This window comes from Equus caballus, chromosome 28 (assembly GCF_041296265.1).
Source record: "Equus caballus isolate H_3958 breed thoroughbred chromosome 28, TB-T2T, whole genome shotgun sequence".
NCBI lineage: Eukaryota > Metazoa > Chordata > Mammalia > Perissodactyla > Equidae > Equus > Equus caballus.
This window is the reverse complement of record NC_091711.1, coordinates 43,237,978-43,265,292: the sequence shown is the minus strand read 5'-3', so window position 1 is coordinate 43,265,292 and position 27,315 is coordinate 43,237,978. Positions and strand designations below refer to the sequence as shown.

General features: G+C 52.3%; 2 protein-coding genes and 1 long non-coding RNA gene across 9 annotated transcripts in view; 1 reads left to right on the top strand and 2 right to left on the bottom strand.

The window, feature by feature from the left end:
* ZC3H7B (zinc finger CCCH-type containing 7B) overlaps window positions 1–6,487 on the bottom strand; it is a 53,651-nt gene extending 47,164 nt beyond the window's left edge. The window contains exon 1 of one of the 2 annotated variants that reach the window (XM_023631241.2): window positions 5,936–6,487. The gene's annotated coding sequence lies outside the window, so the exon portion shown is untranslated. The remainder of the gene's footprint in view (window positions 1–5,935) is intronic. The other variant, XM_014736866.3, reaches the window with a different exon arrangement.
* A 3,810-nt stretch (window positions 6,488–10,297) lies between these two features.
* On the bottom strand, window positions 10,298–14,313 carry LOC138921143 (uncharacterized). The gene is made up of 2 exons (XR_011433460.1): window positions 14,226–14,313; window positions 10,298–10,528 (listed from the first exon to the last, which is right to left on the bottom strand). It is a non-coding gene; the product is annotated as an uncharacterized lncRNA (long non-coding RNA).
* Window positions 11,771–27,315, top strand: part of RANGAP1 (Ran GTPase activating protein 1) — a 30,053-nt gene continuing 14,508 nt past the window's right edge. The window contains exons 1-7 of one of the 6 annotated variants that reach the window (XM_070253608.1): window positions 11,814–12,152; window positions 13,054–13,240; window positions 15,229–15,378; window positions 19,690–19,817; window positions 21,015–21,074; window positions 23,768–23,947; window positions 26,698–26,832. In XM_070253608.1, the coding sequence (XP_070109709.1) occupies window positions 13,186–13,240; window positions 15,229–15,378; window positions 19,690–19,817; window positions 21,015–21,074; window positions 23,768–23,947; window positions 26,698–26,832 (708 nt within the window). In that variant the 5' untranslated portion in view covers window positions 11,814–12,152; window positions 13,054–13,185. 6 annotated transcript variants of the gene reach the window in all.

Here is a 27,315-nt window from a genome sequence, read left to right as displayed (position 1 = left end):
CAGAAATTTGTGTTTCCGCCGAACTGGGAGCTGTTAGGGAGCACCTGGCAACTTACAAAATTATCCTGTAAGTACTTTTCAATGAGTCAACACCAATTTCTTTGCAGTTTCTGTCTAGGCCACTATTTTTTGGCAAGGGCTGTTCTGGACCACCCTGCTCCTATTATTCACGTATTCAACAAATTTCCATAGAACACCTTTCTGTGTGAGGGGCTCTGCCAGATTCTGGGGGAACAAGGTTAATAAAGACCCTGGCCTTGTGGAGCCTGTCCAGGTGTGGGAAGACAAATAAACAGGTGAGTGTTAAATGCACAAGTATAGAGATAAGGGTTACAAAGAAATGAAAATGGGAAACCTGCAGGAGTGATGTGGCGGGGTGGGAAGGCCCTCCAAGGCAGCATTTAAGAGACAAGAGGAGCCAGCCACGGGAAGATGGGAGATGGGTAAGAGTACACTAAAAGCTATGGCCCTGAGGTGGGAACAAGCTCAGAATGTTCAAGGAAAAGAGAGAAGGCCATGTGACTGCAGCACTGGAGCGAGGGCAAGCCAGGTAGAGAGTACAGCGTGAGGGGAAGGCTGAGGCTGGCCACGCTGGAGAGCCAGTGCTGTGTTCTGCATGCGTCAGGAAACCACTGGAAAATTTTCAGCAGAGGAGTGACAGGGTCTCATTTGAATCTCAAGAAGATCCATTTGGCTGCTTCCTGAAGGATGGATGGCAAACGGGGAAGCTGGAAGACCAGTTAGGAGGCTACTGCAGTGGTGCAGGCCTGGATCAAGGTGGGTAGTAAAAAAGATTCAGGAATATTCTGGAGGTTATTAAATGTTCATGTCAACCGCAACCATGCCCGTACACCAGGGGGCTTCATAGCTTTCAAATTTCCTTCATTTGACTCTCATAGCAAACCAGAGGCAGACAGGACTGAATCAGCAAGGCCATTTCACAGAACAGGAGACTAAGGCCAAGACTGATGAAATGATTGTGCCCCAGATCATGCAGCCGGGATGTGCTGACGTTGGAAATGAAACTCAGGACTTTGGACTCCCTGCCCTGTGTTTCCTGTCCTGCAAAGGAACAGGGCATGACACAGAATGCTCCAGAGAACAAGAGCACAGACGAACCTCTGAAAACCCCAGAGGGGTCACAGCCTTGACCTCCCCTGCAGCCCTCAAAGGAAATGCTCAATAGATGCTCGCTGGCTGACCCTGGCACTTCAGAAGACACGGCTCTTGGTCACAGGGAATCTGACACCTGTTCTCTTTCTGCATCAGGGTAGAAAGAGCTGGAAGGTGGCTGACCCACTGGTTTTCTTCTGAAAAACAGGGAAGTCTCTTACCCTGAAGGATTTTTCATGAGGATTAATAAGGGACTGTGGGCACAATACAAATGTCAGATAATTAGGATTTCCAGACAGATAAGAAAAGAGCTTCATGGAGACTGAAATCACTTGAAGGCATCTCTCCAGCCCAGCAGCTAAGACCTCGGACCCAGGAGTCTAACAGGCCTGGCTCCCTCTGACTCCATGCTCTCTCCCCCACAGCCATGTGATCTTGGAGCCTCAGTCTCCTCATCTGCAAACGGGGCTGCTACTAATCATTTCACCTTCAAAGAGTCGTTATGCGGATTCAGAAAGGCACAGAAAGTGCCAGGCACAGTGCTGGCACACGGCAGCATTAAATACGTGGTAGCTGCTGTCGCTATTGCCACCGATACCATCGAGCCCACGTCCCAGCCTCTGATACAGGGCTCGGGAATTGCTGCTGAATTGAAGTCGACTATAGAGGGGTTCTGAATGCAGACATGTCGCTGCTCCATCCCCCCGGGCCTCCACCGGCTGATGGGAAGCAAGCAACGCTAACACACCTGCAGAAGCCATCAGGACGCCTGCAAGAAGAGACTTAGTAGGGGAAATAAATACAGCGGGAAGGAGCCCCGCAGCCGGTGATGACAGAGAAAGGAAAATGAGCCCAATTTCTACGGGCCATTAAATGTGATGAAAGGAGCTGGCCTCTGTGGAGGCTCTTGAGAGCTGACACACAGCAGTCACTTCATCAACCCAGGCTGCAGCTCCGGCTTCGGCTGCAGCCAGACTTCCTCAGAGGACACCTCCACCTTCTGCCGCCTAAGGTCTACCACTGCAGCCCCAGCAGTCTCTTCGCCCCCTTCCCAGCCGTACCCAGGACCACACTGGGCCAACTCAAGAGCCAGACTGCCTAGGTTTGCTCTGCAGCTCTGCCACTTACACAGTGCCACTTAACCTCTCTGTGCCAGAGTTTCTTCACCTGTAAAATGGGCATAATTATAGCACCTACCTAGAGGGCTGTTATAAAGATTAATAAGCTCATCCAGGAAAAAGAGCTCACAACAGGGCCTGGCCACTAGGTAATCGCTGGATCTGTGTTGTTAAATTATTAAAATTTTTAAACCCTCTAGTTCCTCTCATCTGAGTCTTTTGTCCCGATCCCTGGGCACTAGGCTTCTCCCACACGTTACCATCAAACATCATCAGGGGCTGGCCCAGTGGCACAGCAGTCAAGTGCGCACGTTCCGCTTCAGCAGCCCAGGGTTCCCGGGTGCAGACATGGCACCGCTTGACAAGCCATGCTGTGGTAGGCATCCCACATATAAAACAGAGGAAGATGGGCATGCATGTTAGCTCAGGGCCAGTCTTCCTCAGCAAAAAGAGGAGGATTGGCAGCAGATGTTAGCTCAGGGCTAATCTTCCTCAAAAAAATAAAATAAAATAAATCATCAAATCTTAGGGCTTGTTTTCAGAAAGGGAAACTTAGGCCCAGAGAACCCAAGGGACCACAGTGGCAGAGCCTGACTTGGACCCGGATTCACACGTGCCACCTCCATTGTGGCTGTAGCAGATGATCTGTCTGTGCCTTCTTTCCACTGTCTTGCCTTTGTCTGTCTCACAGCCTCTCCTCAGAATGCCCTTTCTCAACCTATCTTTCAAATGTTCAAATGGCACTTCTAGGAAGACCTTCCACCCCTGGAGCAAAATAAACCTTTCTCCTCTACGCTGGGGCATAATTCAATTTGACAACACAATAGCTGAACGCGTCCTCCTGGCACCTCCTCTGGCGCCTGGGGCACGAGGGGCGAATCAGACCCAGTTCCAGTCTTTGGGAAGCTCAGGCTAATCATCTGTATGGTCTCCTTTCCAAGCTACAACCTCCTCCAAGGTGTCGAGCCAGGCACCCGGCGGGCACCAAGGAACTGGGCTTAGATCTCCACGCTCAGGGCCCAGTCCTCCTCCCACCACCACTCTGCCTCCTCCAGTCACACTTCCAGAAATCTCCTGAGAGTACCTTCACTAGGCCAGCCCTGCGAGGCCCTGGAACGTAGGGCTAGTTCAGTAAAACTTCCTGGCTTCGGGGAGCCTGCTGACCTTTTAGCTTAAGCCTCCATCCCTGTTGCATTTGCCCATTCAGACTGTCCTGGTCTCTGTTCTTGTCTACATATTTGAGATGGAGGTCGTCCAATTCTGACACCAATTCCGATGCAGCACACTCAACAGTCACCCAAGCCTGGGTTCAAATCCAGCTGAATGACCCTGGGCGAGCTACATAAATCGCATGTTTCCTCGGTTTCTTCATCTGTGAAATGGAGATAATAATGCCCACCCCGCACAGAGCCACCGCAAAAATTAAAGAGAACACACGTCAACTTCCCAGCGCAGAAGCAGTTGTGGCAAGCCCCGGAATTCCCTCCTCTTCTCCACCCTGGCCAAGCGTCCCAGTTCTTTCAAGCTCAAGCTTCACTTCCTGGAAGAAGCCTTCCCTAACGTTTCCAGGTCACATTGCAAGCTCTCTCCTCTCCACTCCCACTGCATTGATCCCAGCATCGAGTACTTCCTTGTTCTCTCATTGGCGCACTATAGTTAAGTTTCTCTTTCTAGCCAGACTTGAGGTGACACACTCGACCCCAAGCCTGCCCCACAACATCTTACACGCTCACAAGAGGCGCTTGAAAAGTAATTAGCTAAGGGAGCCCAAGACTCTGGGGAGGGGTGAGGATTTGGAGTCAGGAAACCAGGCAGGAATCCTAGCTCTGCTATGTGACGTTGCAGAGAGAGAGTCAACCCTCTAAGCCTCAGGTTTCTCATCTGGAAGACGAGAACTGAAAAGATGTCTACCTGACATGGTCGCTATGGAAGACAGATGAGCTAGCATATGTGAAAGCCCTTTGTTAGGAACTAAACAGTGCTATTTAAGGGATTATTATTTTCAGATTCTCAAATCCAAATCTACCGACGCCTCAACTCCCCTATACCTAAGAGTCAAGAGACCAGCTCATCCTACAGAGCTCAGCCCCAAACAGTCCAACAAAACACACATTCTTAACTGTGCACCCTAAACAAAAAGCCAACAGCCTAGAATTCACAACATCCGTCGAGCACAAGCCTCATCCCAGCTCACAGACCACAAAATTTCTCCCCCATCCTCAGATCTGACCCGTCCTGGACACAGGTTTCTCCCTCCCCACCAGGCACCCCATGCCTCAAACCTGCTCCAATTGTGTTTTGGCCAGGCATCATTTCTAGCTTGCGGTTCAATGTCTATGGGAAGTGAAAATGGGGAAACAAGACCAGGGTGGCTACGGTTGTGTGTGGGGAGAAGGGTGGAGGAGTCTTGGTAGTAGAACTGAAGATTCTGCTGGAATTTTGTGTCCAACAGTTGCTAAATGTACTATAATTATCGCATTTGTGTGAAAATTCAAGGATCTGCATTCTGCTATTTTCATGAGACTCGATGAAATGCAGGCGTTGAGGAAAAGTAAGAAGTTGGGGTTCAAAGTCTTGTACCCAGGAACCAAAATCCCACTGAGCAACCCCAGAGAAATGAAATCCCTAACAAAGCTGCTGGGGGCCTCCAGTCGCCCCTTTCTCCTGCACCCAGACTCCCCAGCCCGCCATTCCGGGCTCCAGCCCCTACTCTTCCCCATTAATGCCATATTGGCACCACAGCCATCAGGGTCTATCGGAGTGAATCGTCTCTACACGATTTTTTTTCCCCTGGGGAAACTGCTTTGTCTCCGTGAAAGACCCCAAAACCAGACACCTTATAAACACCCGAGCCAGACGGGTTTTAAGGGAAAGGAGGGAGCAGGCCCGGAGGAGTCCCTGAGGCCCGCTGAGGGCGGGAGGGAGTCCGAGGCCGGGGGCGGCGGCTCCCGCGCACCCACCCCCCGGGGACGCCCTCCAGGCGCTGGAGCTGGCGCCCCGCAGCCCCAGCCGCAGCGACCGGGCCCCCGCAGGCCTCGGAGCCCAGGGACTGGTCCTGCGCCCGGAAATGCCCCCTGCCCAGACCGCGCCCCCCTTTCCTGCCGCTCCCCCCGGGCCGGGCCGCAGGCCCCGCATCCCCGGGCTCGCGTGGCCGCCGCAGCCGGCAGGGGCGACCCGTTGGCGGCCGCGGTCCTCCGTCCTCGCCGCGGCCCCTGCAACTGCCGACGCTGCCGGGCCAAGGCGCACAATAAAGGCCGGGGCGCGCTGCCAGCGACGCCCCAGCCAGCCCCCTCGACCCCCTTCGGGGGGGCGCAAGGCATCCGCGCACCCCAAAGCTCCGGACGCCGAAGAGCGAGCCCCCCACGGAAGAAAATGCCAAGGCAGCCCCCCTGGGAGCTGCAGGGGCGGCCCCATCACCCAGCGGCAGGTGCCCCGGCCGCACAATAACTTTGAAACTTTGGGGCAGGGCACGGGAACGAGGTGCCCCAAAAGGGCGGAAATGGGGGGTGGGGGGGCAATTCCTTTATTTCTGCAAAATGCACTTTCCAGGCAGCCCCGCGCGGCTCCGGCCTGGCCCGGGTTTCCCGCGCCTCCGCCCGGCCCCGCGCGGCCCCCGGGCGCCCCCGAGCCTCCCGCGCCGGCCGCCGGGGCGCGCTGGGCCCCGGCCTCTGCCCCGCCGGGCTCGGGCCGCGCGCAGCACTCACCTCGGCCGGGCTGCGCTCTCCGCGGGCCTGCGCCGAGCCCGATAAGTGGTATGCTATGACTAGAGGTATGATTACGTTATTATTATTAGTAATAATAAGAGTAAATGCTATTTAATTACGGGCGGCCGCATCGTGCTCCCGGCGCCGCCGCCCCGGCAGCTCCGTCCATGTGGCCCCGGAGCGCGTTACTTTCATTTCCAGCCCCCTCGGCCGGCCGCTCGCGGCAGCACCCGCTGGAGGCGCCGTCTCCGCGCAGCTCCGCCTCCTCGGGTCCTAGAGCGCGGCTCCCCGCGCCTCGCGCCCGGGTGGGCGGTGCGGGAGCGCACCCGGGGGCGGGAAGTCCCCCTTCCTCGCCGAAAGCTCCTGCCTGGCCTCCGCCTTTCTCTTCTCTAAAAGCGTCCTTCCCCTTTAGCGCTTTTTCTTTTGGCATTTCTGGGCCGCCGCTGATCAAACCCAGCGCCTCCGCCCTTCCCCATATGTGTAAAAAGCCCCCGGGTTTCCAGTGGTTTCACTGGAGGCGCCACCGAACCCTAGTTGCTTTGTGCCCTTTTCAAGAATGAGGACCGGAGGCTCCCGAGAGGCAGCAGGATCTCACTTAGCTGGTGTTTTACGTATGGGATCTTTCCAGAAAGGATTTGAGGCTACTTAGAAGACCTAGTAGGTAAAGAGATGAGCCAGAGAGACTGGTATTGCATCCCTGGCGCTGCCTGGGAGCTGGTCAGGGCCAGGCGGGATTTGAACCCAGAGCCTCTGATTCCCCATGGAGCGTCACCCCACCCTAGGATGCTAGGAGAGACAAGAATTTGGGGCCATGTTTACTTATTTAATTCTCATAATCCTGGAAGATTGGTATTAGCACGCCCATTTTACAGATGGAAAACTGAAGCTGGGAGAGTAAGTGACTTGTCCATGGTGGCAATTCCGCCTCCAGAGCCTGTGTGCTTTACATGGCCTCTACGGTTTCCACTGTCTGCCCTAAGAGACCCTTGGAAGGAGAAAAAATGCACCTGCACCTCAGAAGTTTTCAAACTCTTCCTTCTGTGGGTGCCATCTCTCTCCTTGTTACTCGAAGATTAACAAACGAAAAGACAGCCTCTGGCATGATGAGGATGGGCGTTTATGTCCAGAAATGAAAAGCAGAGTCCAGTGGCTCTCAGACTCACTGCAGAGCGGGGCTTGTTTAAAATGAAGACTCCTAACCCCCGGCCCCTATATCCTAATTCAGCATTTCTGACAAACACCCCTTGGAGACTCTGATATTTAGTGGGAAATCAATCCCTGGGGCACCTGGGATAGACCCAAGATCATGGGTTAAAGGCAGCCACAGGCCCAGAGAGTCCCAGATCTGCCGTATGCTGGCTGTTTGACCCTGGGCAATTTCACAGCATCAGTGTCCTCATCTGTAAAATAAGGATAGGAATACCTAGTCAACATTGTAGTTTGTTTCAAAGATTACACTGAAATACCTATGAAGCATGTGGTACAGTGCCTAGCCCATGGTAGGGGATGAACACATATTAGTGAAACACTCTTGACAATTTATTGGATTAGGTACCATTGTTGTTGTTTTTGAGGAAGATTAGCCCTCAGCTAACTACTGCCAGTCCTCCTCTTTCTGCTGAGGAAGCCTGGCCCTGAGCTAACATCCGTGCCCATCTTCCTCTACTTTATACGTGGGACGCCTACCACAGCACTGGGCCGGCCCTCAGGTGTCAATCTTTAAAAAAAAAAAAAGAGGGAGCTGGCCCGGTGGCACAGTGGTAAGTGCACATGTTCTGCTTCTCTAGCGGCCCGGGGTTCGCCGGTTCGGATCCTGGGTGTGGACATGGCACCGCTTGGCACGCCATGCTGTGGTAGGCATCCCACGTATAAAGTAGAGGAAGATGGGCACGGATGTTAGCTCAGGGCCAGGCTTCCTCAGCAGAAAGAGGAGGACTGGCAGTAGTTAGCTCAGGGCTAATCTGCCTCAAAAAAATAAAATAAAAAATTAAATTAAATTAAAAAAAGACAGGGAGGACCCAGGAGCCTAGGGGCTGAGATAAGCTAGGCACCAGACTGTAATAGAGTGGATGAAATGCAGAGGATAAAACATGGTCACACTTGTCCCCAATGTGTTATTATGAAAATGTTTAAGCATCCAGAAAGCTGAAAGAAAAATTACCTGTTTTGCTTTTAACAAAAATGTGATGTGGATGGATGGATTGAAGGATGAATATGCAATAAAGTTAATATAGTAAAATGTTAACAATTGTAGATAATCTAGAGCATGCGAGTATTCATTGCACAGTTTTCATTTAAAAAATTATTTCCATTTTGGAACAAAAGAATTATTAAAAGAGGAAATAATCTACCAACAGCATTTGGTATTGGGAAACCCTCTATAAACGTTAGACTCAAATTTAAGCTCCTCTGTGGAAACCATCCTTTCCTATTTCGTCACTGGATTCTCAGGAGCTGGAACAGTGCCTGGTACATAGTAGATACTTCATAACCATTTGTGGAGTGAATGAATACTTTTAATTATGGTTGTTTATCGAGGTTGAAAAAAATAGTTAAGAGGGCCCCCGGGCCTTGAACCCAGTGGGGAATGTGGTTTGAGTTGTCTTTAACAGATGACGTAGTCACCCTCTCCCACTAGGCGAGGTGACCCTTGGGGATGAGGGGGCAGGCTTCCTTGCCAGGCCAGGCCCACCTACCTCTCAACAGGGGCCCAAGGCAACACCCAATTGGACCTTGGGAATTTCTCTTCACATTCCTCACGTGCCTGGCATACTTCAGGCATTTGTTTTTATCTGACTAAACAGGCAAGTCTACAGCCTTGGTAGCTCTTCAGGAAACCAGCATAAATATTGTTATTTATTCCATTTACAATTGGCAATTAAGTTTGTTTTCAGGCACCAGAATGGAATTTAAAACACTCAGTTAGAGTAAACCAAAATAATCAGAGGCAGCCTGCTTTTCTCTTCAAAACATTCTTTTAAAAAAAGCTGCACAACTGCACAAGAGAGAGAGAAAGGTCTGGAACCTCTCCCTCCCTTTATTCCACCCCACACCCAGCTCACACTCACAAAGTGACTTGTTTTGTGTGTGTGTTGAAAAGGACCCCAGAGATCTGGATTCTACTATCTCTTATCTAAATTACCGTGTAGTTTGGCCAGGTTATTTGACCTCTCTGGGCCTCAGTTCTTCATCTGTTAAAAAGAGGAAAGAGGTGGCCTAAGTTGGCTCTATCCATCTGTCAAAGGCTATGATTTCACTTCTTGGGCCAGGCAAACGGACTAGCTCTCAGGTGATAACTTGAAAGAGAGAGACAGTTGGAGAAAGGGAAGGAGAGAGAGAGAGATGACAAATGTGTTGCTCAGAAACACTGATAGTTCTGGACCCTTCTGACTCACTATGCAAACTTCCTTCTCCTTTTTAAACCCAGTCTCCCCATTTTAAAGGTGTTTGAGACAGAATCTAGATCCAAACAGAATCTGCATTGCTAAGGGGTGCTGTCAGACTGGGGTTGTGATTTTTAGCTTTGAATGTGAACACCTTCAGGCAGAACATCTACTCTCTGGTCTCCACAAGCCCCACTGGGCCCCCATTACCTCCTGTTATCTCCTTGGCCCTTGAAGGCCATTGAGTGTCTGCTAAGTATTCCCTTCCAGTTCTGAAAACCCTATGAGCCATCAGCTGGACAAGGAAGGGGAAGATTGCCTAAGATGTGCTCCCACCCGCCTTCCTCTCCCCTTTGGGAGGTCTCCATCAGAGGAAGTCTCCGGAAGTAAAACTGGAAAAGGAAGCCTGAGATCAACCCAAGGAAAATCAGACTGATTTGATCAGTCCCAGCCAGAGTCAGCAGAGGAATAGTATCAGGCCTAACTGGGAGCATTTCAGCCTTCCCAGGGGATGATTCATTTTAAGCAAACATCGTGACCCTGACTGGAATCCGGTTCAAATGAGGAAACCTGAAGCACCTATGACAGGCCAGGTCCTGAGAGGATGCTGCCAGGATGGATACAGTCCCTGTGCCTGAGGCTCTCCCAGGCTGAGAAGGAAGCTGCCAAGAATATTATTAACAATACTGTTATCTCTGACTGTGAAAAAGCCCTCAGAGCCGCAGACCAACTCCTGTGGGAGCTTGCATCTTTCTGAGGGCCACCGAAGAAGTTCTGACTGGAGTGGTATAGGACAGCTTCCTGGAGGAGGCGGCATTTGATAAGGGCCTTGTAGGCAGAGAAGGAGAAGGAGGGTGAGAAGAGGGCCCACGTCTCAGTAGCTGTGTGAACCGTGGTTCATTTTTCTCACGTTTATGCTGGGAAGGGTGGTAACGATACCCACTTCCTTTGTGGTTGCAAAGATTAAATTAGCTGAGTATGAAAGGATCTGGCACATAATATATTTAACTCTGAATTGCAGGTAAAGCAAAAGCATGTGTGTGGGCCCAGCTGTGAGACGTCACTTTGGAAAAGAAGGTCACACATGTTGATGGTGATGATCTCTGGATGCTAGAGTTTCCCAGTAACGTTCACTTTCTTTTTATCCTGTTTCATATTGGTTGAAATGTTTATAACGAACACGTTTTTTATATAATGGCTAAAAAGTTCCCTGTGAAAAGAAAAAAGGAAAAGGCATTTGTGTTTCTCAAAAAAATTCAAACCTACAGAAAAGTAGCAAAAATGTTCAAAGAACTCCCATATACCTTTCACCCAGATTCTCTTATTAACAGTTTGCCACATTTGCCCTCTATAAATATATATACACATTTTTTTAACCATTTGAGAGGAAGTTGCAGACATGCTCCTAATTATTTCAGCATATGTTTCCCAGGAACAAGGGGAGTCTCTTACCTAACCCGATAAAATGATAAAAAGCAATAAATTTAACATTGATACGACACTATTATCTAATATACAGTCAAGTTTTGCTAATTGTCTCAATATTGCCCTTTACAGTAATCCCCTCCCCCCACTCCAAGATCCAATCCAGGACCATGTACTGCGTTTAGTTGTCGTGTCTTTTTAGTTTCCTTTAATCTGCAGCAGTTCCTCAGCTTTTCTTTGTCTTTCATGACAGTTTTGGAAGAGTACAGACCAGTTATTCTGTAGCATGACCGTCAGTTTGGGTTTGTCTATGTTTCCTCATGATTAGATGAATTCAATGCATTGCTGCTGGATGGTGATGCTGTGTCCTTCTCAGTGCATCACATCCAGAGATGTGCGATGGATATCAGTTTGTCCTGTTGATGTGGATTAAGGCTGCCCCAGCTAGAGAAGCCCAGGGTGACCTGGCCTACATGCCAAACTATACGACCCAGTGGACTTTTTTTTATGGTATGAATTAGGGCTGCCCCAGGGAGAGAAGCCCAGGGCATCCTCACCTACATGCCGATCTATATGGCCAGATTCGTATCTATTGATGTTAATGTGGACCACTGGGTTAAGGTGGTGTCGCAGTGTTTCTCTACTACAGGATTATTATTTCCTTTTTTAATTATCAATTAATTTGTGGCTATTTATGTAGAAGGCTTTGAATGTCCTTTCAATTTCAGGACAAAAAAGCAAGGCTCTCCCCTCAGGAAATGGATACCTGTTTGTCTCTGAAAAGAAAGATGCACAAGCATGCCTTCGGGACTACCAGCCTTTGTCAATAAAGTTAGGTGAACGTGAACCCTTCCGGAAAAGCTGAGACGGCCATGCCGCAACGCATTATGGGAATTGTAGTCTCCTTGGGAGCTGGCGGCTAAACACCGCCCTGTGGCCTACCCCGAGAAAGAGCCAGAAGCCGAAAAGGGAGGGCGAAGAGGGAGCGGGCGTAGGCGCTCTCGGCGCGATGCATCACGGGACTGGTAGTTCGCGGGGCGCGCTCCTGCCGCGCCACGCCGCGCGCGCGCAGGACAACTGGACTACCATGCCCGATAGGCCATGCGCGCTGGGGAAGGGAAGTCGGCCTGGGCCTCGAACAAATCAGATCAAAGGAAAGAAACTGCCGGCTTTCAAAATCCTCCTCCTCCGCCATCATTCGACCCCTTGCGGGGAGCAGGTGGTATCGGAGACGGGCGCGAGTGGCGAGAGCCGCCTGGGGAGCTGGCGGATGAGCGAGCTGGGCATCGGGACCGCTGGACTCGGAGGTGACCCCGGCCTGATCTGACCCGGACCCTAAATCAGTCCCCGCCCCGCCGGGCGAACGCGCGCGCTCGGGTCGCCCCACGCGGCGGCGCCGCTTGTTTACGGTAGGGTCGGGGTCCCTTTCGTTTCCCCGTCACCTGCCTGGGATGGGGGCGGGGGCGGCGCGGCCCTGGAACTCGGGGACGGAGGCGTGGCGCCCCTGAGCGCCTTCTGCTCACCCCCGGGTCTCTCCCCTGAGCCTTCGACAGCCCAGCGCGGAGGGAGTGGGAGCAGGGGGTGCTGGGGGGCGCTGGCCCCTTTCACAAGCGGGGAAACTGAGGCTTAGAGAGGGCGTATGGCTCGCCCAGGACGCCCAGCCCTAGCTGCCAGCAGTGGCGTCTCTTGTAAGCGTCGGTGTCAGCTAGGGGCGGTGCGCGTCCGCCGGGGGTCGGCGTGGGCCCCGCGCTGCCCGCCTGTCATTTGCCGCGAGCGCTCGCGTGTTGCTTCAGTCGCCGCCGCCTCCCAAGGGGCCCACCCCCGCGGAGGGCCTGCGATCGGCGTGAGTCACTGCGAACGCTTCGCAGGAGCCATGGATGTGCACCTAAGGAAGCCTGCGACTCTTTTGCCCAGAAGGGAGAGAACTGTTTGTGTTTAGCGTTTGTCTTTGCCCTACCGCTGACCCTTTGCACACCTTAGACAAGTGAATTCACCTTTCTGTGCTTCGGTTTCTTAGTCTTTAGTGGATCGCGCGGGCGCGCGCGTGTGTGTATGTACTAGTCTGAGGAATGAGCCCTCCTCCAGCTGAGAAGTTCTGTGTTCCTATTCCATTTGGAGGCCCCACTACCATTTTTCTGACCTCAAATTGTCCCGTCCCAGAACTGCAAGAGATTGGGGGTGGGGGGGCGGGGTTCAGGCTAATTTTTATTCAATTTCGTCCTGTCATTCTTGGAGCACTTTTTCTAAATATATATATATATATATATATATATATATTTTTTTTTTTTTTTTTTTTTTTTTTTGAGGAAGATTGGCCGTGAGCTGACATCTGTGTTCATCTTCTTCCACGTTTTATATGTGGGACGCCTGCCACAGCATGGCTTGATAAGCGGTGCTGGGTCTGCACCAGGGATCTGAACAGGCGAACCTGGGGCTGCTGAAATGGATTGCACGAACTTAACTGCTGCTTCACCTGGCCGGCCCCTTGGAGCACCTTGTAAATGCTAGCTAGGCCTTACGTGGCAGATAGTGATCCTGTCAAAACACACATCAGATCATGTCTCTCCTCCGCTAGAAACTCCGCTGGCTCTTCTTGTCACTCACAGTAAAAACCCCAGTTCTTAAAATGGGCTTTGTGACTTGGGCCTCTTGTTAATTCTCTTTTCTCATCTGTTATCTACTTTCTGCCTCCCACTCTAGGCTCCAGCCCCACTGGCCTCCTTGCATTTCCTCTAAACCACCCCTATACCCCACAAGAGCCTTTGTGTTTGCTGTTCCCTTTGCAAGAACACTCTTCCCCCAAATACGTGCGTGGCCCAGTCCCTAATATACCTCAAGTCTTTGTTTCGTTTCTTTCCTTCTAGTCTGCTCTCTAACCATTCTACTTTAAAGTGCATCCCCCCAAAAGATTCCTTACCCTCTTCCTTCCCTGTTTATTTTTCTTCGTATCACTGTCTAAGATACTAAATATCTTGTTTAGAACACATGCTTCAAGAGGGCAGGGTTTGGGCCCGCCCGGTGGCTCAGCGGTTAAGTGCCCACCTTCCACTTTGGCGGCCTGGGCTTCGCCAGTTCGGATCCTGGGTGCAAACATGGCACCGCCTGGTGAAAGCCATGCTGTGGTAGGCATGCCACATAGAAAGTAGAAGAAGATGGGCATGGATGTTAGCTCAGGGCCAGTCTTCCTCAGCAAAAAGAGGAGAATTGGCAGCAGATGTTAGCTCAGGGCTAATCTTCCTGAAAAAAAAAAAAAGGCATATAGACAGACAAACCAGGGTGATAAGGATTCAGATAAGCAGAAGGGAGTGGGAAGCTGGCTGTTTGAGCCCAGAGGAAGCCTGGGGGAGTGGGAGGATGGATGGGGAGCTGTCACAGCTGTGTCTTGATGAGTAGATTGGGGAATGAGGCATTCTGGATAAGAAGTCTCTCTGGGCACCTCCTGGTTCAGTCCCTGTATGTCTTCCCTCGTCTCCCTTGGTTACCTGCCATTTCCTCTTTGGGGAAACCGAGTGGTCCTTTCTTTCAGTCTCTTGAGCTCCAGGCTGGAAGCTCCTTTTTCCAGCAGCTCTGCCCCTGGTCTATTGTGATGGTGGCTGTTGTGATGTAGAGATTTCTGGTCTCCTAGGAACTCCTGAGGTCTGGCCACCATGGGCTGCCCAGTCTTCTGGCCAGGGTTGAAACCAGACGTGCAGAGGGCTGACCCCTGGGCCCCATCCCCAGAGTCATGCCAGCATCGGGGGTGAGGCGTTCTCTGGGATGGATGACCTGGATCCCATAGCCGTCTGTGTCCTGTTTGAGGAATGGGACCCTCAAAGAGAGAGGAGCCAAGATGATCAGTCAGGTGTGTGCTTGGGGCAGACTCTTTGCAGCCATGGATCTGGGATTCAACTGCCATTCACCAGGGGCCCAGGAACTAGGCAACTCAGTTCGCTTTTTTTTTATTATTATTATTTGAGGAAGATTAGTCCTGAGCTAACATCTACTGCCAATCCTCCTCTTTTTGCTGAGGAAGACTGGCCTTGAGATAACATCTCTGCCGATCTTCCTCTACTTTCTATGTGAGACAGCTGCCACATCATCACTTGATAAGTGGTGCTAGGTCTGCGCCTGGCATCCAAACCTGCAAACCCTGGGCCGCTGAAGCAGAGTGCACAAACTTAACCACTCCAGCATGGGGCAGGCACTCACTTGGCTTTGCTAGGTGTCCCAGCTGGGGCAGTTGGGTGGAGAAGGACTTGTAGTGAGATTGTAACTCTGGAGAGGCTGAGACATAACTTTTCTGCTTTCTTGCTACCTCTTCCCCCTTTCTAGAACTGTTCCTTCTCTAATGCTCTTTTCATTTCTCCCAGTGGTTTAGCTCTTGGGGTCTCCATAGCAGGAGGAGGTGGGGTCAGGCTCCTGAAACAGCTGATGTCCTACCCTGACTTCTCCAACCAAGGGACCCCAGAAGACTCCTCTCTCTTAATGAAACTTCGGCCTCCTCAGTTTGCAGATTTCCAGGGGAGCCCCCCATCGTGGCCAACATGGCCTCTGAAGACATTGCCAAGCTGGCAGAGACGCTAGCCAAAACCCAGGTGGCCGGGGGACAACTGAGTTTCAAGGGCAAGAGCCTCAAGCTCAACACTGCAGAAGATGGTGAGTTCTTGTCCCGGCTGGCCCCGGAGAGTGTGTGAATGAGCACTTACTCTTACTGCTCGTCAGGCTCTTATAGCTACATTATATGATGTCGCTTGTCCTAGCAGCTCTGCGAGGTATCATTGGGCCCATCTAACAGTGAGGCTCAAAGATTTGCTCGTGAGTACACGCTGGCTTCCCTGCCAGTCTTCATGTTTGTGGCGGGCATCCCTGCTGGTGACAGCTCAGGCTGGCAGGTGGGAAGGGCCACTTTATCTCTTGGAGGGGATAGTAGGCAATGAGGGACCACAGTTAGTGGCAGTCCCAAGATATAGCCCCTGAATTCTTACTCCAGATCCACCCCCACCTTCACCCCCATGATCCCAGGCTGGTCTGGGAATACCTGTCACCTTCCCCAGAGCTGAGGCCTTCGTGGAGCCTCATGTTGTTAAAACAACAATCCAAGCCGTCTTGGGAGATTCTGGTCCATGCAACCAGACGCCCATGGGCGAGGGATGGATGCCTGTGTCTGTGTTCAGGCACCAGGACTGGAGAGAAGTAGGAACCAGAATGCAGACCCTGTCTTTCCATCCCTGGCCAGTGCATGGCTGGCACTGATCAACTCTGAGTCCCCTGACGTTTGCAAATGAAGTCACCTACGTCAATGCTTGTAAGGCCTCTTGAGGTTCTGGCCCAACCAGGGAAACTGGTCTGCACTTGCCTAGTTGTCGTGGTGTGCAGGCAGGCCTGTTCTCCTCCCCTGGGTCAGAGACTGCTTGAGTCCTTGGGTTGCTGGGAGCGTGGTAGTGCACGTTCTCAACAACTCTGCAGGGCGTTAAAATTTACAGAGTTCCTCCCTGTGCTTTTATCACTTTTGATTCTTGCATCATCCTTGAGGGAGGGAGGTAGAAATGATGCGATTTTGTAAATAAGGAAAAAGGACTTAGGGGACTTCAGTAACTTGCCCAGGGCCATACAGCTGGTGAACAGCAGAGGCAGGATTTTAACCGGTGCAGCTGAGTCCCTGTGCCAGTGCTTCTCGGCAGACCTGCAGCTCAGTTCAGTAAGCGTGATTTTCCTATTAAATGTTATTCATCGAACACTGTCAGGCAGAGTCTTGAGTGCCCTACAAATAGTATCTGGACTTATCATCATAAAAGCCTTTGAGGTAGGTTTCATTCCCATTTTGTAGATTGGAAAATTGAGGCTCAGGGAGGTGATAGGAACTTGCCTCTGGTCACAGCTGTAAGTAGTGGAGCTGGGATTAGAGCTCAAGTTTGGCCCTAAAATCCGTACAGGTAACTGCTTCACCAGCAGAGGCTGGACATGCTCCTCCCGTTTCGTAGGTCACCAGGGATGCCCAGCTTATAGCCCCAGCCTCTGAGGAGCTCCTAACTTGGAGGAGGTACCCACTATTCCTAATAGGAATGAGGTACCCAAATAACTAACAGGAAGCAGAGGGTGAAATATAATTTGAGAGACGTGAAGAGAAAGTTCGGGGAAGTAAGCTGGGAGAAAGGGATCACTCGTAGCTTAGGAGGGCCCAGGAAGTCTCCATGGGTGAGGTTGTATTTGAACTGTCCTTGGAGAAGATTTGAAGGAGAAAGGGCACTGCAGGCAGAGATAACCACGTGTGTTAGACACAGGTGCTGAGACACATGGGGTGGGCTTGGGAGAAAAATGAGAATCCCCTGGGGATCCCAGGGCAGAGGCTCTTGAATCCTGGCTGAGTAGCCTGGTGGCCTAATCATGGGCCCAGAAAGAGGGACTCCATCTTGGCTGGGAGTGAGCTAGTATGGTTGGGGGAGGCCAGAGGCCTGAGCGAGGAGGCCATGAAGCTGATGATTAGAACAAAGCCCTTTTCTCTCCCTGGTAAGTCATTTAAGGACCAAAGAGAGGCCTTTCTGCTTTACATGGCAGTGTAATAAACACCTGGAACTTGTTACTTTGTGAGGTGGTAGAGGCTGAAAAGAGAAATCCCTGCCACACAACCTTAGAACAGTGAGTTATTCAGGTCTGGTTGGGGCCCATCCTTAAGCTGTTTTTAAGTTACGTTTAACTCTATTTGGATTGAAAACCAAGTGGGAGAGGCTGTGACCCCCACCCTCTGCTGTCTCTCCTCTTCTCATTTTGATGCTTTTCCTTCCAAGCTAGCTTTGTGCTTGTGACTCTGCCCCGGGCTGAACTTGTGGAAGGCACAGTATCTATGTATCTCTGTACTATGGCACTTATATAGCATAAGTTGTCTTCCCTTGGGGCCCTGGCCTGTCTGTTTCCTTGCTTTTAAGGACTGCATAAGCATTTCCTTGAGCAGCCTCCTCTCTCCTTGTTGACCTGGCCAGTCCTGGGATGTTAGTAGGGGCTTGCTTTTGGAGCAGGTCTTCCAAAGTGTGAGAGGTCATCCTAACCCTTGCCCTGGGTGCCAGCTGCAGAGGAGGCCTGGGCAACTGGGACCCTGTTGTTGCAGCTCCAGGGTGGTCACTCAGGATGTTGAGGGGGAGTGACATCTCTGCCGGGGGCTGCCTAAAGTCTATGGCTGTGCACAGAAGCAGGGGTTTGGGGAGGAGCACATAGGTTCAGTTTTGGAAAATGAGTCGGAAGCCTGACTCTGCTGCTTTCCCTGAACTTCTGGGCAGAGTTGCTTCATTCCTTGAAACCTCAGCTTCCCCTTCTAGAAAATGCGGGTTCATACTGGTCCAACCGTCCTTGTCATGAAATGGAAAATGAATGCTGGTCACCACTTTTTAGTGGTGTGACGTTAGTAGGCATTTGCTTACCCTCTCTGTGTCTCAATTTACCCAATTGTAGAACAGACATTAACAGTAACTACCTTATTAGATGTGGTGGAGAATGTTAAGTGCTTATCTTTGGGGGATGTGATGACAAGCAGAGGCAAAGGGAGTCCCTTTCCTCACAGAGCTCATGACCCAGCGAGGAAGATGGTGTTAGTAAAGTCTCCATAGAATGATGCTATCATTCAGACGAGTGTAAAATTGTCGCAGGCCACACATGAGAGATCGGGGGCTGTGAAGCCTGTGGGTAGAGATTTGCCCTGGTTGGGACTCTGGGGAAGTGCTGCTGCAGCAGAAGGGAGAGGGAGGAAGGGAGGCGAGTGCAGAGGCTGCCGTCGGACAGCTTCTTGGGGAGCCCTCACATGTTGTACTTCACAACCCTTCTGAAAGCCCTTCTCTGGTCCTTGTAACCTGGAAGGTCGAGTTCACCTTTTATCTTCTACACACATCCCCGTCTCTTCCCCATCTCCTCTTCCCACTCTATCCTGTGCCAGCCAGACTAGATTTGTTTTGTTTCGTGTAACCCTGTATGTTTTTATTCAGATTATAATATTAATGCATGCATTATAGAGTACAGAAACATTGAAAGAAGGAAAAAAACAAATCTTCATTATCACACAGCCCACGGATGTTAACTACTGTTAATTTTAGTGCATTTCTTTCTAGTCTTTTTTTTGTTTCATTAAACATAGCTGAGTTCTTTTTTTTTTTTTAATAATTGGTATCGTAATTACAGATACTTTAAAAGCTGCTGTTTAACCTGGTAACATTGAGAATATATCAAGCCAGATGATGGAAAAACTCACAATCACCCGTCATCTCACCACGTAGAGATACCTGCTTTAATATTTGATTTCTGTGCTTCTAGGCCCTGGTGTGTGTGTGAGAATAAATATAACATTTTAGAAGTGTGATCAGACCAAACCCCGTTGGATAACCTCATTTTGCACTTACCGCTATAACATGAATGTTTTCCAAGTCAAGTAAACACTTGTGTCACCATTTATAATGACATTAGTGTAACTGTGGTTTCATGTCCCCAAGGGAATTAATCTGTCCTCTGTTGGCACACATTGGGTTTGTTTGGAGTTTTTCATCATCATAAAACAATACAGTGGTGAGCATCCCACACATGAATCATTTGACACTGAAAGCCTTCGTGTTATCGTGCCTGCTGGCCCTCTGACTTGGGGGCTGTTTCCCTGCTTGGCCTGGTGCACCCCCTGTCCTGGGAGACTCCACACACACCCTCCATAAGGTGCCCCAAGTGCTCCCACTGCCCCAAGCAGCCAGTTTCTCTTTTCCCGCAGCTCCCCAGCCTTTCGTGCATGCCTCGTTTCAACACTCGTGACAGGAATTACCTGTGTAGCCTGTTAGACTGTGAGCCTGTCTGATTCTCCTTTGTAAACTGGGGCCTGGCACGTGGTGGGTGCACCGTAGCCATTGGAGTTGTGAGTGACAAAGTTGTGACTGAGCTCTCTCCTGCCTCAGCTGTTCACGACTCCGAAAGTCTAAGGTTCTGTTCTTTGGTCCTGGGCAGCCAAGGACGTGATTAAAGAGATTGAAGACTTTGACGGCTTGGAGGCTCTGCGCCTGGAGGGCAACACGGTGGGCGTGGAAGCAGCCAAGGTCATTGCCAAGGCCTTGGAGAAGAAGTCAGAGTTGAAGGTGAGGTCTTCAGGGCAAGCAGGCTCAGACTGGTTGGGGACAAGCTTCCGCTCACACCACCACAGCCCCTACCTGTGTCCAGACCCTCTCGGGCCCCTGCCTTGTTGGTGGTCACCATGAACAGCTGCTCCTGCTCTGGCCCTCACAGAGCATACAGCACTGGCCAGAGCCCTTCTTCCCACGTGATGTGTCCGTGGGACCTCCAGTAACAGACGCTGAAATGGTGTTAGGAGTGTAAGAGGTTTATCGGGTACCGTGTGTGAAAGATGAAGGGATAAGAGACAGAACTGGACAGGGAGAGCCTCGGCTGTCGATGCAGATGTAGCATCTGTGAGGAGGGAAGGGCACAGAATTGGGCAGCGAGAGCCTCGGACTGTGAGGCCATTCTGACAAACACTCAGCCCACCAGCGAGGAGCTCCAGAGCAAAGGTTGCCCAAGAGAGAGGATTCTCGTGTTGGGCACAAATGCCGAGGCCTCTGCTTAGGTGCTGTGGCAGGTTGGGAAGGTGCCACAGCCAGTTAACTACACTCCTCATAGCTGAATGGCAAGTTCGTTCTTAAAGGCTCGATCCAAGTGGTGCCCTCTTTTGTTGACACAATCTTCTAGTGTCTCACAGTGGGTTCCACAGATCACCAGTCCTTCAAGATTCTCTGTGAGAAAAGTGGAGCAGCGTGTGCAAAACGTCCGGAGGATGTCGCTGCATGCTCCCCTCACGGGCTCCCAGTGTATGTGAGCGTATTAAAGCCCCTGAAGAATCGTGAGACTTGAAAAAAAGAGTAACTTCCTCGCTGCTGGATCCTGTAGTGTTTACTTGCCTGTTCGTCTGCCACCCAAAATCATGTCATGCGTTGCTGCAGCCCACACTGTGTGGGAAACTGGTGTTAGGAAGGAGCACTGGTATCTTGGTCCTACCACTCACTGCTTTACCGTGGAACCAGGGGGCCAGTCTCCTCCCTCTCAGCCTGATTTCCCTCCTGGAAAACCAGAGGGTTGGACAAATTAGGGTTTTCCTGACACTTGTATTGAGTCCCCGTGGCCCTTGGGGGGGGCGCCTCCAGGTCCCCCCAACTTCAGCCAGAGCTGGTCCAGCCCAAATTCTGTGTTGTAGTGCTTGGTAGTCCAAGTCTACGAGGATGAGGTGCTGCCCGCAGGCCGCCTCCAAGGGTCTCAGCTAACTCTTCTTCCTCCTTCCAAAGCGATGCCACTGGAGCGACATGTTCACGGGAAGGCTGCGGTCTGAGATCCCACCAGCCCTGGTAAGTGAACGAGGCCGCAGCTCCCCTTCCCTAGGCACGGGGTCCCCTTTGGCAATTCCCAGGACTTTTTCTCACACTTTGTTCACCCTGTGGGTGACTGAGATGCTGAAATGGAAGCCAGGCAAACACAGCATCCGCCCTGTGTCCTGCCAGGTAGGTGGGAGTATAGGTGATAACAGCATGCCAGGGGGTGAGGACTTGGACCCTGTGAGACAGGGAGGCCCTGAGACAGGACAGACAGCAGAGACTGGTGATTCCTGGGGTTCATTCTCGAGCTGTGTGGTTTTGCTCCCACCCTGGATCTTGCTCCCTGCCTGATTACCCACCTTGTCCTGGCACTTCTCTCCCCTGCACCATGGCATGCGGCTCCCTCATGACCTCAGTCTGCACACAGCCTGCTGGGGCCGCCTCATCTGTCTCTGGCCCCTCCCTTGCTCCATACCACTCTTTTTGTTTTGATTCTCATCGTGGGTGGCTTCCTTCTGCCTCCATTTTCCGTTTCCCCATTGCTGGGGCTCATCTTGGCTTGAGTCAAGTTCCCAGCTTTGTGTGTGTGTGTCTATACACACAAGCACGCGTGTGTGGGAGGGTGCATTGTAGAAGAGACTGGCTTGCCTGGGGCTCAAGGGAAGGAGGCAGGGCTGGCACTGGGCAGCCTCTCAGTGTATCCTCCTAGCACGGAGCCTAGCACACAGGGTGCCCTCAGGGTTCTTTGTCAGTTATTGGCATGATCATCCATGTTATTGAGTCCCTCACCCTGGGTGTGCTGGGGCTGCCTTCTCAGGCCTCCATTCATCTAGCCAGCACTGGGGTTTCTTTCTTTCTTTCTTTTTTTTTTTTTTGAGCAAGATTAGCCCTGAGCTAACTACTGCCAGTCCTCCTCTTTTTGCTGAGGAAGACTGGCCCTGAGCTAACATCCATCCCCATCTTCCCCTACTTTATATGTGGGACGCCTACCACAGCGTGGCTTGCCAAGCAGTGGCATGTCCGCACCCGGGATCCGAACCGGCGAACCCCGGACTGCCAAGAAGCGAAACGTGTGCACTTAACTGCTGCGCCACTGGGCACTGGGGTTTCTGAGACACCCATGCACCATGTGCATGCACCTCATTCCAGCCCACAACTAAGGATCATCCAGGGTGTGACAGGTGCCCTAAGGGGGACCCCGGGGCAAGTGCTCTCTGGGTAGGGGATTGAGGAAGAGCCCTGGGAGAGTTGGTCAAGTTAGTTACCAGCCTCAAAGGGTGAACAAGAACCTGTGAGGCCTAGGGTTTAGAATGCAGGTTAAGTAAATTCCTTTGGGGGATTATAAGTAAAAAGATTTCAAGTTAGAAAGGAGGGTGAAGAAAACTCAGTTGTTGGATTCCAGCTGTGGGTCTCTGCGCACATTGTTTAACCTAAGTTTTAGCATTTAATTTCCTCAAGCTTTGAGGGAGGTGTTCTTATTTCCCTATTACCAATGACAAGAAGGCATCTTAGGGGGCTGAGAGGGTTGGGGTCGGGGAAAGGCATGAAATGCAGGGAAGGTGGAGCGGGCACGGAGAGTCTGAGCAGGTCTGGCTGCTTGAGGCTGGAGGTCTGGTGGGGCCCCGTCACCAGGGGCTGGGCCTTCTCCTGCGGGCGGGGGAGCCAGAGAATGGCCCTTGGTCGTTGATTGAGTGGTGGGGAGGACAGGAAACTACCTCAGCTGCCCCATCTGTGGCATAGGCAAGGGCAGTGTCCCCTCTCCCCTCTCCTCCCGCCATGAACCACCTGCCGGATCCATGCCCAGCCCCTTTTCTGCCCCCAGTCTCCGAAGGAGCCTCGACTCCTAACCCATTTCTCTGGGGGACTGTAGGTATCCCCAGCCCAGTAAGTTCCCAGGAGAGCTCAGCTGCTTCTTGCCACATCTGGTCCTGGACTGTGGTGTGGAGATGGGCACCCCACTGCCCAGTCACCACCAGAAGCCCTGGAGACTCCCTGCCTCCTGCACATCCAGTGGACCCTTAGCTTTTGCAGGTCTCCTGCCCTCTGTGAGGTCTGCAGAACTGCCCTGAGGCTCAGTTTCCTCTCCTCCATCTCCCACCACACCAGCCAGCCAGCAGCGTCCTCTCTTGCCTGGATTGCTGTCCACACCCCTGGGTGGGCACTCAGCCTCCACCTCCCTCTGTGGTCGGTCTCCCCTCCTCAGGTTTGGGGGATATGTCTTCCCCATCCCTCACCCACCTCAAAGCCCATTGCTCTCAGGCTCAAGTTCACAGTTTTTGGTCTGGCATTCAAGGCTCTTCCCTGATTTGACTCCTTGCTTCTCTTCTAGCCAAATCCCACTTCCCTTCCATCCTCAGCCTCCTCTGGAGTCTGCCAACTGCTTGGCCCAGGCACACAGCATGCTGTGTCTCTCTGCTCGTGTTTTTACTGCTGGCTGGAATCGCCTCATATTTGATTGTCTGATTTTCATCTAGACTGAGCTCAAGTGCCACCTCCTACAGGGGCCCTGATCATCCCACGTACACCAGGCCCCACGCCCCAGCTGAATTAGGAGCCCTCTGCAGGGTTTCCAGTCCTGGGTGCATAATACAGTTCTGTACTGAAATGGTCTATGTCTCTGCGAGTTCCCACTAGCCTGGGTGCCCCCTGAGGGCAAGGAAGGCCTGGCACAGAAGCGGCACCTGGCGGGTGTGTGTGAGACTGACGTGAGTTCCCTCTGTGCCCAGATCTCTCTAGGGGAGGGACTCATCACGGCCGGGGCCCAGCTCGTAGAGCTGGACCTAAGTGACAACGCGTTCGGACCTGACGGCGTGCGAGGCTTTGAGGCCCTGCTCAAGAGCTCTGCCTGCTTCACCCTGCACGAACTCAAGCTCAACAACTGTGGCATGGGCATTGGTGGCGGCAAGGTGGGTGCAGTGGCCCCCTCCCCCACGTCCCATTGTCTCTCACCCTGCCTTCCTGCCCAGTCACCTGCTGTATTTACATTTGTGTGAAGTATGTGTCCTTGACTACCCACTGGTTGGGCTGGTTGGGCTGTTGTTTTTCTCTTCAAAGGAGAAAGGCCTCAAAAGCAGCAGCCTATGGCTAGTGGGGAGAGGAGATGGAGTTCATGAAGATGGGGTTGCCAGGCAACCATCTCCAGTCCTTATGTTGCCTTGGCAACATGCAGGCAATATTGCATACGTTCTCTGATCTGCCGGCTTTGCAAAGTGCAGGGCTGGGAACATCCCAAGACCCACTGTACCCGCAGAACAACTGGCAGAGCCACATGAGGCCTGGCATATGCGTGTGGGGAGGGAGCCCGGGTCACAGCTCACCTTTGTTCCCGGACAGGGCCTTGCCCTGGGTGTCTCTCTTGTCCTGCCAGTAAGTCAGGCTGGTCAGTGTAGAAAGGAACCTCTTTTCTTTCCAGAGCCTGTACCAAGGGAGGCCAGCCCTGTTCACTGTCTTCTTCATCCAGCCTGGCTCCTTTGGGCCCAGGTTCTACAATGGCTAAGAGCTGATCTGCATTCCTGTCCTTCCCTCCTCACCTTCTGACCAGAAGGAGAAAGGGGCTGGGACACAGGAACTGACAGCAACTGGGGACATCTCTTTGTGTTGTGTGCATTACCTTAACTCTCCCACATCAGTTTTTCAGATAACTAGACTTGGGCTTGGAGATCTTGGAGTGCCCAGATGATGTAGCCAGTGTGGGCCCGATGTGGGATTTGAACCTGGGTCCATGTGGCTCTGTCAGAGTAGCAAGAGGAGCCTGTGCGATGCTCACAGGGCTGCAGGCTGAGAGCCAGAGTGCCTCCCTGCAGAGGGGGAGAGGAGTAGAAAGGAGGCAGGGGCACGCTCCCATCCCCTCTCAGCCAGCCTCTCCCTGGGTCATTGGGCAATAAGCTGTGTGTGTGTGAGAAGATGGAAAAATATTTGCAGTAGCACACAAAACAGGTCCAGCCCAACCTAGACTGGAATGTGCTGGGAGAGCCAGAGAAGTCTTTGTGAAATGCCTGTTTTCCATCTGTCCCACCTCTGCCATGCGGCAGTTCCAGGGAGCTGAGGCTCCTGGAGCTTCCCCGGCTGGCCAGTGGTTGTCTGGCCTAGCCCTTACCTGGAGCAGGTGGGATAACTCAAGGAAGAAGAGAGGTTTGAACCCTCGGGCCAGGGGCCTCCCCAGCAGACCCGCTCTACTCTGGAATTTGACTGGTAGTTGTTTGTCATATCCCTCACCACTGATTGGATGAGACCTTTGGGTGCTGGCCTTGTTGATCTGCACCTTCTGGGGGCTTCAGGCACCAGGGGCTGGGTGTTTAACTAAGGTCTCCAGTTTTGGAATCTGTTCCCTCCACCTGGACTGTATTAAATGTGGCCCGTGTGCCATGCACCATGGGAATAGCAGGCCCAGAGTATTCAGGTGGGAGTGAGATGTGGGCCTGTGCTTGGTAGTTCTCCAGACCCAGAGTCATTCCCAGGTTGGACCTCCTGCAGGAGCTAAGGCCCTCACCATGGTGACCCTACAGGGGAACCAGGGAGAAAGGGGTGTGCTGGCGCCGTTGGTTGCCGTCTCTGCGAAGATTCCTCTGAGGCTCGTCTACAGCAGAAGTCTGCAGTCTCTGCATTCAGCGTGTGCACAACCAGCCACCACCACCTAGAGTCAGGCCGATGGCGGCTCTTATATTCCCCCAGGACAGAGAAATGTGTGCATTTAGAGTGACCCGCCTGCCAGTCGCAGCTCCGCTGGGTATTTGCTGTAGAACGTTGGCCAATTCACTTACCTCTCTGAGCCTCAGCTTCCTCGTTTATAGAGTAAAGCTGATACCACCTGCCTGCCAGGCTCATCTTGAGGTTAAAATGAGGTGTGCAGGTCCCTTTGCAGAGGGTGCCGAGCACCTAGAGGGTGCTCTAGGAAAGTTACTCCTCTCCTGCTGCCCTTGTGAATCTTTTATGTCTTATTTTCAACAAACTCTCTGATTGCCACTGTCCAGCCAACATTTTTGAACTCTTGCTTTGTTAGTGTCACTGATGTAGAAGCTACATCCTGGCACCACACCAAGGACAGGACAAACTGAATTTTGGGTTTTTACTCCCAGCAGCTGAGACCCTGCTGTGTGTGGCTGGCCTGGGCACAGGCCTCTGTCAGATGGGTGCAGTGGGGCCTTGGTCTCCTCAGCCAGCTCCCCTTAGGCACTGGGGACCATGGAGGAGATGCCGGAAGATCTGGGTTCTGGTCTGGAGTCTGCCACTTGCTTAGTGACCATAGGAAACTTTCTGTCCCTCTCTGAGCCTTAGTTTCTTGAGCTGGAAAGTGGGAATCATGATGGTCCCCTCCGGATGGAGGGCTTATGACAGTAAAGTGAGCTGACTGTGAAGCCCGTTCCCTGGGACCTGTCTTAAAGTTGGCCACTCAGTGTTGGTGTCTCCCTTCCTTCTGGGCCTCGGTCTCTCCATCTCTAACATGACGCTAAACCCTGCAGGGTGGTGGGACACACAAATGAAGTGGTAGATGTGAAAGCCCATTGTAAACTGTAAGGTGCTGGGCACATGTGAGCTGTGACTATTGTGCCTTGGAGTGATTCTCTGTCTCCCGTATCCACCACCGGTGGGTGGCGTGGGATGTTGAAGACCAGGGCCTCCTGCCTTAAGCCTGGGCCCCTTGCCTTTTCCCTTACAGATCCTGGCAGCAGCTCTGACTGAGTGTCACCGGAAATCCAGTGCCCAAGGCAAGCCACTGGCCCTCAAGGTTTTTGTGGCTGGCAGAAACCGCCTAGAGAACGATGGAGCCACTGCCTTGGCAGAAGCTTTTGGGGTGAGTGGTTTCTGCCCATCCTGCCCCACCGTGTACTGAAGTGGGCTAAGCTTAGCAGGCTGACAGACCAGCTCTGGAACTTAGCTGAGGGACCTAGGATGAGTAGCCTCTGCTCTCTGAGCCTGCAGGCTCATACTGCAGTGGGGCAGAGTTCCTGTCCTGTGTGTCTGAAAAGTTGCATGACCCACCACTGCAGGTGAATGGGCAGTGGCTCCTTGGAGCACTGTTCGGGAAGATTGTGAGGCTGCTCTGAGCAGGGAGTGACATCTGCCAGGCTCAGGGATGAGAGTGGTGATGCCAGAGCTGTGTAAGTGCTGACCATAGCCTGGCACAGCATTGGCCTGGGCAGGGCTTGCTGAGGGTCGGGGTCTCTGGCCTCTTGTGGGCGGGGCACAGAGATGGAAGTGATCAGACTTGTGCTTGAGACAGGGAGACAGGAGCAGTGGCCCGGGTGCTGGGATGACACGCCCTAGGGTGCCCTTA